Source organism: Cupressus sempervirens, chromosome 11 (genome assembly GCF_028749045.1).
Source record: "Cupressus sempervirens isolate cs-2001-9-10 chromosome 11, ASM2874904v1, whole genome shotgun sequence".
Taxonomy (NCBI): Eukaryota; Viridiplantae; Streptophyta; class Pinopsida; order Cupressales; family Cupressaceae; genus Cupressus; species Cupressus sempervirens.
The window spans coordinates 828,829,636-828,840,187 of NC_143128.1; the positions used below are offsets into that span (position 1 = coordinate 828,829,636).

At 36.1% G+C, this 10,552-nt stretch overlaps 1 protein-coding gene across 1 annotated transcript; it reads left to right on the forward strand.

Annotated features, from left to right (window-relative positions):
- The first annotated feature begins 358 nt into the window (after positions 1 to 358).
- On the forward strand, positions 359 to 9,335 carry LOC149532127 (uncharacterized). The gene is made up of 3 exons (XM_089809606.1): positions 359 to 623; positions 8,101 to 8,189; positions 8,922 to 9,335. The coding sequence occupies exons 1-3, from the start codon at positions 449 to 451 to the stop codon at positions 9,045 to 9,047; spliced, it is 390 nt and encodes a 129-aa protein (XP_089665732.1). The 5' UTR covers positions 359 to 448; the 3' UTR covers positions 9,048 to 9,335.
- The last annotated feature ends 1,217 nt before the right edge of the window (positions 9,336 to 10,552 follow it).

Here is a 10,552-nt window from a genome sequence, read left to right on the forward strand (position 1 = left end):
AAAGTTAAGGAAACTGCATACTTAAGTGTGCTCAAGTTGGAGTAGTACTGGGATGGGTAAATTCCTAAGAAGTTCCAGGGCTTCACCTTTATGAGCATCACCTAGATCTAATGAGTGTTAAGTGTTCCATCTATTCTCGTGAGAGATGGGTTCGTGTGAATCACTCTTCATGAAACACGAGTCAACGAGTTTGACTCAAAAACCACAATTAAATCTTGATAGCAATATCACAAATATGAAACATTAATAATTCATTGCATCTAGATGATGCTTACATTGAATCAATTAAAATAATATATTTTTCCAATTAAATAAATATTTATTTAACTTTTCAAAACACGAATTATTACACCAAATATGTTTTTAATTATCAATTCGAAAGTTTCATGAAACTCCTTGTTCATTTTTTTTCTGCGAGTATTTTCATTAATGCAAGTTCTTGGCAGAAATGCCGCCCCGTGCAAAATCAAAAAAGTCCCGAGGGGACGGTGCCTCTAAAGACAGACAGAGAGATGTCACGAACAATTCTAATTCATTGCCAGGATGTATTCGACTGGTCACTCCATCGTTAGTCGCTATAAGTGTGCATGCCAAGCCCGGATCCAAGCTCTCTGCCATCACAGGTTTTACCTCCTTTACTTCAAATTCTAATTTATTTCGTATCGATTTCAATTGGATTTCGACCATGAAGTTTAATACAGGAGGTTTTCCCTCTTGCAATTATTTCATTTATATATTTCCTACTCATCATGATTTCACCGTAGTTGTTCTTTTTCCTTAGTCATTTATTTTAGGGCATGATTGGTCGCCCTCGAGTTATTTGAAAGATTATAGGGTTCGGAGAAACAGTGTAGTGCTAGCTCTATGAATCTTTGAATCATTCAAGTTCTTGAGTTTTATGTATTGGGTATTGATATCCGCCTGACTTATGATTCCTTCTCTGTTACATGAAAAATATCATTATGAAACTCTCTCATATTTAAGTGATTTTTTGAGTGGGGTGGGGTTTCAAGTTTCAAATCATCTCAAGGTGACCTGCATGAGTGGTCACATGTGTTGGATCAAATTGTACGCTATCTGGAATGAGCTATTGTAAGACTATGTCTTCAGAATGGTTTCCGAATTGCTTGAGGCGATATCTGTATCTCTCAATTCTCTGTCATAGGAGGATTGGTAAACAACACAGAAATATGTGTGAAACTAGAACTGAGATGATTCTCTGCCGAGAAACCTTACTTTTAAAACAAGGTTTTAAGAATGGATTCATCATATCAACTACAACCGAATTTTCATTTTTCTATAGCAGCTGCTTTGTATGTTTGTGAATGCCCAACAAAGCAACCACATGCAAAGACATTTAACACAAAATGGGTTAAAAGCATTGAGCAAGATCAAAAGAAAGGTTAAGAGGTCTTAGGAAAAATTAGGGATTCACAAGGAAAGCCCAACTCAGAAGAACTTCAAAGAGATGCATCAAAAGAAATGAATGTCATTCCAATTCGGAAGATCTAGGAAGATGTTTATCAAAAGAAATGAATAGCCTAAAAGGATGTAAATTCAAAGAAGTCATTTGATAATCTGGAGGTGACAGTGCATGAAGGGGGTCTAACCAAAGTGATCAAACCTGTAAAGGAAGTGAAAGGAGAGAATGCCAATCAAGAGTCCAATTAAGATCAAAGTATGAGAACAGAGGAATCTAATCCGAGTGAAAAGAAAGTAAAATCCTACAAAAATCTGTGGAAGGTGAAAGATGGGAGAAGCAAGACACACTTTAAAATACAAAAAGTTAAAGTAGAACATGGTAGATATGGCCAAGGGATCCCAATTTTTATTTTGAAGAAGTCTTGGAAACAAACCTAAAAACACAAGCCCAGATGGAAGATTCTCAGGACGTAAACAACTTAATTTCCTTGCAAGGAATTGGTCACAAGCATACATGAATGTATGAAGGCATGGTAAAAAGCGAGCAAAATCTGAAATGCAACTCTATCAATGGGATGCATTACAAAAGAAAAACTTATATATTTTATATTTGCTATGTTAACAAATTATTCTGAAAGTTGACCATTTTTAGGTACGAGTCATACCAGAATCATGCACAACATGGAATAAACTTTGGGCTTGCATAGATTTCAGTTTGGGATTGTCAGATTTTCCTGGAAATGTTACAACTTGAACCTGAGCAATTCTCAGGTTGACGTAGACAATCTAGAGTGATTCCAGAAGCTGGTGAAGTTTTATATGCAAACTAGTTGATTCTGTAATCTGTGAAACCCTAAATGACTGTTCTCTGTTGGCACACTATGCCCTCATCTGAATCTATTCATAGTATTGTAAGGGGAAAGCTGACTGAGTTCAAACATCATCCCTTGTCATCCTGAACATTACTACTATTGCTTAGGATATTGGTTGAGAGAGGGGCCATACCTTAATGAAGGTGGACTAGAGTCCAGGACCAGGAGGATGGGGGATGGGGAGATAAGTTTCTTGGACTGTAATGTTTTTTTGCAAAGTTTGGGGATGGCAAAGGGGATGACTATAGAAAATGTAAGGAAAATTAATTTGCATATATATACATTACATTCATATTAAAATATGGATAAAGAATGTCATTAACACATCATAGAACCTTAACATGCAACATTGTCAATATGCATGTTTTTAAAAATAAATAACATACAAAATGGCCAAAGGCCACACTGCTACTATATAGTTTCATGTTCAATTATGGTATAAAACACAAAATACAAAACAGCAAAGCACACTGCTGCTCTTATTCCACATCTGCCAACATTGCATCAAAATCAAAGTCCTCCTCAAAGTCATTGCCACTGTCATTCTCTGACACATCCAATGGAACCCCAACCAATTCCTGTGGCATGTCCTCATCAATCTAGGCCACATTTTTAGGATCAGCATCCACTATAAAGCTGAAGTTTTTTGATACTCTGGAGTCCGATAATCCTAAAGTTGAAGAGCACTACACATGACTGCTAGCTTCCCTGCTAATCTAGAGGTAAGTCTATTCCTCTTGATAGAGAGCATAAAGTCATATGTAAACCCTTTCCTCTCTGCAGCAAAGGAATTGACAACTTGTGAAAGGAGGCAAGTAGCATGCACTTTAAATTGTGGTATATCCCTCCCATGTCATGTCCACTATCCAATAGGATCTTTCTGAGCTAATATAACTCTATCCAACCTTGCATATGGTTTACTCTATGTTGGACCGCAAAGATTTGTAAAGTCAAGGAATTGAGAGCAAAGTACAGAAGCTTTCTTCTTTGGATACATCTTAACAATGGTTAGTGTAAATGCATATAATACCTCTGGATCATTATATGAAGACACGTTTCCATCCATTTCAACATATCATTTTTGGGATTCAGAGCATAGGCTGCCATATGATGTGGGTTGCTCATTGTGTTCCACCTCTGCTTGACAATGGGCCTAATATGCCGCTCATATAACCCCAAAGTAGGATCCTAGACAAAATTGTTTTCTTTATCTTCTCAAGCATACTGTCAAATGTCTCATATATATGTCTTCAAGATTAAAAGAGATCGTATAGGCATATGGAATTACATCTACAATGAGATCGTATTAAATCTGCTATCTGTGGTGGTTGCAAATGAAGATTTGAACATCTCTAGCTTTTACCACCACTTGCTTCATCCAGTCTATTTTCCCCGTCTTTCAATGCACTGTTTAATGTGTGAACTCAACACGGGGTTGAAAAGATGTTCCTGTAAACACCCTCCAACTTCAACCAGTTGATTTGCATACATGTGCTGAATCTGTGATCACATGTAACAACATTGAGATGCCCAAGCTCCTTTGTGGCATCTCTCAAAATGTTAAACTAGAATTCTGCATCTTTACACTTCCTTGAGCAAAATCCATGGCTTTGAGAAAATAAAAACTAGCGGGGGATGTGACAACGATATTGTTTTGCATCTCTTGCTCTTCATCCTGATGATGGCTCACATAGTGTGATTCGAAACGTTGATGGTAGAAATCTTAACACAATAGAATCTAGAAAAAAATCACTGCAATTGATGAGTGACTGATGTCTAACATCAGTCCACCCATCCATCATTGTAAAGAAGCTTGTCCTTACCCATGTCCGCCTCATATCCTCCATCAACACATTGACTGTGGAATACTGTTTGTCTAGGAGGGTAGTTCATAACTTATTATCTCTAGTGGGTATGAATGAGGGACCGATAGTGGCTGTATCTTTTGCCATTTGTTTAAAATAAGAGGAACGAGTCACATGAAATGGGGTGGCATGAGCAAAAAAGAATTTGGCAATGGAAGACTCTGTAGCTTGCCATGCTTGCACATTAGGCATACCTTCAACTGATGCTTCTTCTCACCCCCACTCATCTTTCTTTTTCCTCGTGTCAACTTGACTACTATCAATAGTGGATAACATAGGTTAGATGATTGTGCACTTGCAAAATGGGGTTTTTGGCATTGCCAAACCTTGTTTCCCCATTTCAGTCTCCATATGCAACCTATGATGCTCTATCCTCTCTGCTTCTTTTAGGAATGGACAAGCTTTAATTCCATGGCATGCAATAGACAAAAAATGAGACCTCACTGTAACTGCGTCTAAAACTAGTTGAACAAACATGACAATCCCACACCCCACTGCCACCTGATTTTTTTTTTCTTTTGATCCTTAGGTGTAACATATCGGAGACAAGCTTTTTTCTTGTTGAAAGGGTCCTTTGGATAAGGCTCCGTGATTGCTGAAGGGCACTTGAACAAGTTGGGTTGCTGGCCACTATAGCCTCAATACTTCCACCTTTATTTTCACCACTCACTTCCACTTCATTCTCACTGATACTACCACCCCCTCTTCTGCTTATTTTCTTTGGGATTGAATACTAAAAAATGGAACAAAAAAAATCAGAAATTTTAAGCTTTGTAAAAACATTGAAATCACAACAACGGAATGCAATTTACTTCATTCAAGCTTCAAGCAAGAGATTTACCTTCTTTTCCTTCTATCTCTTGCACTTGTTTCTGCTCCTCTTTCAATGGCTTCCTTCAAACTCTCTTGCTGCTGCTCCTCTTGTTGCTACGAGAGAATTGCTAAAATGAGCCACAAAACAAAGTCATGAGCAAGTTAGGGAAAACTTGGAAGGAGGGGCCTACTTTAAAATAAAAAGAGATTTTTAAAAAGCTAACGCCACATGTCTTGTCGGAGATGCCTGTTCATATTGGGGTGGTCGAGGGACGTCCAAGGTGTCCTTGGTACGTATGGATGTTCCGAAAAAAATTTCAATCCATCCCTGAGTTTCACAAACGGTTCCTACATTTTTTGGCAAATCGGATAGTGGATGTCCCTTGGGTGTCTCCAAGTCCCCGACTTGTTTCTGGTTTGGGGACGGGGATTTTAGGGTAATGTAGGTGGACTTTTGTCCAATTGGTAGCAGATTTTTTCACGAAGACCCGACCAGATTAGATTCTTCCTCTACTATTTTCTACTTTCTACTTGAGAAGCACCTATTGATATTATTTAGAACCAATATTACTTCCATTATCTATTAGTTACTAGCGGATGTCTACTAATATTTGAAATTTTAATAACTACTAATAGTATTTAAATTTTTAATATCTAGTTTAATAGCTGTAATATTTATTATTATCATATCTATGCTATTTAATAACTTTTTCGAATGTAGTTAAAAAAGAGAACCATATTATGATATGTTTTCATAAGTAGCTAAAAAGTTAAATTCAAAATAGTATTAGCTGTATGTTAATATTTTACAGATGTTGGGCTTGAAAATACATCTTTTTATAATTATTATATTTTTTTGAATGAATTTACCCAAACTGCCAAAAGAATCGCCATAATTGCATATCATATCCACATACCCTATTCTGATTCTGATTTCAATTTGATTTCTCAACATATTTGTTATTTTATGAGTTTTGATTTTTTTATTTTTTTAATTGAAGTCGTGGGTAAGGGCCCACATTTGAGGTCTTACCTTGATTGTGGGTAGAGCATATGATCTAAGGCTGACATTTTTACAAAATTAGCAGTATCCATGTGATGATTCCTCACAAAACCTCCCTAAATACACACATTCGACATTGTTGTACAAAATGGCATAGTGGGAGATTGCAAGTGTGAATTTATAGATCATGTCTACTACTAAACTAACACTATTTGTAAGATGACTATGATCAGAGTATGACATCACTTATGTTAATGACATTGATAAATGCCTCGACCAAAATGACTATGACAAACAACTAGACATCCATGGAATTTGAGCCTTAGGTACTGTCTCTTTTACCATGCCCACCCTCAATTTCAAGAATTTGATAGCTTGCATCGTGTCAGCCAATGAGGGATTGTTTGTGTTTGTCATTTCTTTGAGGTAACCTTGGCAACCACTTCCTTTATCAATGCCACCAACCTTGATTCTGTTCCATGCATGGTGCCTATTAAAGTCAATCTACAAAATTTTGAGCTTGTATGGGGAGAGACGAGACGCTAGTAGGGCTCTCTTTTTCAATGGCCCCACTTAGTCTCACCCTAAATTTGTCCCAAATATAATATTTTTCCAATGCCTTTGTTTGCTCCTTGTATGAAGATGTTAGTGACAAATGCAGACAAGATGCACATGTGACCCTGCACTTGGTTGTGCCTTCTATAAATCCAGTCCAAGCACCTCCTAAATTGCTTCTAAGATACCACCACCCTTGAAGGAGAAGGCTTTTCTCATCTTTGCCTCTTTAATTTCACCAATGAAACCATTTGACATAGGTCACTGTCAACGTTAATGGTTGGCCCTATGATACTTGGTTCTTTGAGAGCTCTAGTTAGATGTTTAGAATGCTAGGAGTAAAATGGAGTTGAGGCTGATAAATATCCTTGCATAGAGACATCTTGAACATGTGCAAATGTTTGAGATACCTTTCCTTCCTACAAGCATTGATTATATGTGACGTCAATGGCTCTGCCATCTATAACTTGTGTACTTATATTGATAGGTTGCATTTTGCCAGAGCTTTTTTAGGCAAGGCAGATATTGACATCAAAACTGATGATTGTTTCTGTAGGATTATCAATGTCTGGAGAGGATGTCTGTTATATTATTTCCTTTGCAATAGAAAATATTTTTCTGAGCAAGGATAAATAATCCAATGTCTCCCAAGCTTCATTAAGGATATTGTTGATTATTGAGTTTGTTCAATATTTTTCCTTATACATAGTATAATAGCTATGGAATCGCCTTCGATTAAAATTTAATCATTGATGGATGATTTTATTAGCTAGAGGCCAAGTAGTTAGGTGTTTGCATCTGCTTCATTATTCATTGCTGGTCTTAACATTTTGGAGGGAGCTTTGCTCATGTTTCCTCGGGAGTTTCTAGTTATACACTCTGCATCTGAAGTTCTTGATTCTTGAGGTGCCATCAAAATTCAGTTGGTGGTGGTTTCCATTAGTCATGGGTTTGACATGTTAGTGAGTGGTTGAACCTTGAGATCCCATCGATGGAGATGAAGATTGCTTTTTAGTTACAAGATAGTCGTATTGCTTGCTTTCCAGTTTTAAACATTTGTGACATGCTGTTTGATGTACTTGTGGGACTTCATTCATTTTTATGATAATATATTAGTTTAATATTTGTTAAAAGTTACAAGGCAGAGGATCCATGTAGCATGCGAGCACCTTTAAGTTTTTGTTAATTGGGAGAGAGCTGGTGTATACAATCCAATGCTTTGGCCTTTTCACCCTCTATACTTTTTCTATTACCAGTAATGCCTTTGAAGCATATTGGCTTATCATACCTTATTATTGATTACCATAACACTGTGGATAGTGATGTTTACATAAAATGTCTCTCTCATTGATAGGTGAATTGGTAGAATAATATATATGTACAACAGTACACACATACATAAACATAATTGTCACCCTCATTTTTAATAACAAAAATATATGTATATACTCATCTGTAAGCATTTGTTTGTGGTTACTAAAGAATATTTGTATATGTTCTTGTCAAAACTTTATTATTGTGCTGTCATTTTGTGGTTTGTATTTGATTGTATCATCATGGGAAGAAACAGATATTAGCGAGGAGGCAGTTGGAGTACAGATAGATGCACCTGCGAGAGATGGAGAAGCAAATGCAGCACTGACTGAGTTTATTAGTTTGGTAAGAATTTTTTTGCATAGCTATAATGTTTTATTGTCATTTTGCAATATGGTTAATGCTACTAGGATAAGCTGGTTGTAGGAGCTCACAGTCAATAGGATTTCAAGGCACAATCCTCATACCAGGGGATGGACTGGGAATATGGAACCAGCCTTTTTCCTGGCAATGTATGGATTTATGATAAAGAAAAGGTCTATCTAAACTGTGACCTATCAGCTAACAAATTTAAAGGCCATTATTCTTTTAAGGATATTCCCAGAAGAAAATGAAACTAACTAATGTATTACACTGATTGGTTTGAACCTGGGTATTGTGAAACACAAACTTTATAATACTTAATCCATCTTATTATTGATTAAATGCACATGACTGGCATTGCATTTGTTGTTATCCTATATGCGAGAAAAAAAGACATTCTATGACATTTAGCTGTAATCTATATGGGAAAGATTACAAATTTTGTTGAAAACATATTCCTTTTGCTGTAGAATTTGCAATAAATCTCCTCTTCTCTCCTCAAGTTCTCCCATGAGGTCATATCTGGAATTTGTTTAATAAGAGTTGCGGATTATTCCCACTTTGATATGTATGTTAACCACAGATATGGAGTTTTAGCAACCATGTACATTGGGTTTTATTGTTCTCTCTTTTGTGTAGTTATATTTGTATTTGTGAATAGTCTTATTAAATATCTCCCATGATGTTTCTTAGAATGGGAAACTCTTTGGACAGGTTCTGGGATTAAAAAGAAGACAGTTATCTTTAGGTTCTGGATCAAAATCAAGGGAGAAGATTTTGCTTGTAGAAGACTCTTCATTAGAGCATGTGTATGATGCTCTGAAGAAAGCTATCAAATGAAAAGTATATTGGCAAGTTTTATTATTGAAAGGTGTATGGAACATAAGATTATTTATGATAAAAAATGTACTGATATATGTGCATATTTTTCACGTGCCCTTTCTTTGATTATGAATGGTGGGAATCAGGATAGATGTACAGGTGGTCGAGTAATCGGCTTAAAGCCTAGCTTGCAAATGGATTTATTTTGAATGTGAAACAAATTTGATAAAGGGACATCATGAACTAAGCCAGTAGATGTCACTTCTGTCTAATGGCACTTTTTTTAATAATAGTTCTCTTTGAAAATTCCCTTGCTTCCTGAATATGACACATTCCGTAAGATAAAGAATGGCATGCCTGCAGTCATAAAAATTAGGAGCTGCAATGTAATTTTTTGCTTCCGACCATGCAGATCAATTATCCTTCTCCTTGCCTAGCTTTGTTATATTGTCTGGAAATCAACTTAAGATTTTCTCCTTATATCCTTATCCTTTTGCTGTAAAGCATTTCCAAAGTTATTGGTGGTCAACAAATATAAAGCTTATTTATGGATTTTTCATCATGTAAGTTGATGCTAATTTGCAATTGAAATTCGTGATTTATTCTATTAGGTTAGCAGGTTAAAGAAAATATAAATTAATGAACTCTATGCTTGAGCTGCTCCATGTTGCAGACCAAATTTCACTTTCAAATTTGAAAAATTACATAGAAAATTCCCAGTTTTAAAGAACAAGTAATTCTGCAATATTTAATCATAGCACCACCCTGGAATGTGTATTGGTCTTCGGTACAACATTTGTAGTGATCATTTCTCAATTGTTTACCTAGCATTCTTTATTTGTTGATTTGACAAGCACTAATGGAAATGGAGGATTTGTTTCTTTGGTCCAAAGCTAGGTCTGAATGGATTTCAATGACTCTTGTGGCTGTTCAATTTCAATGCCTTAGAGTTTATTGTGTATTGGTCTTCAGTACAACATTTGTAGAGATCATTTCTCAATTGTTTACGTAGCATTCTTTATTTGTTGATTTGAGAAGCACTAATGGAAATGGAGGATCTGTTTCTTTGGTCCAAAGCTAGGTCTGAGTGGATTTCAATGACCCTTGTGGCTGTTCAATTTCAGTGCCTTAGAGTTTATTGCCTTCCTGTGAGGCCAGTGTAAACTTTTTGATTTTGAGTAGTTCTCTTTGTATCTATTAAGGTTTTCCTTTTGCTGTCTAGGATTTCTCAAAATTAAAAGCCTTTGCCTTTGTTGTGATCAGTGTTGAAGATTTTTGAGAGGGTTTTGCCTTTTATCTCTTTGGGTAGCTTCTCTCTTTTTGTGGTTAATCCACAAAGCAATTCTAAGCCTGATGACCATGTTCCTGACAAATCCTACAGTGAAAGGGATACTCTTGTAGTTTACTAGCTGCTCCCATTCAATCTCATATCTAAGATAATACAGATGGACACTACTTTTTCAAATCAACATTGACAGATTCTTGCACAGTAAGCACATTAAGAAACTTGGTATATTTGATGG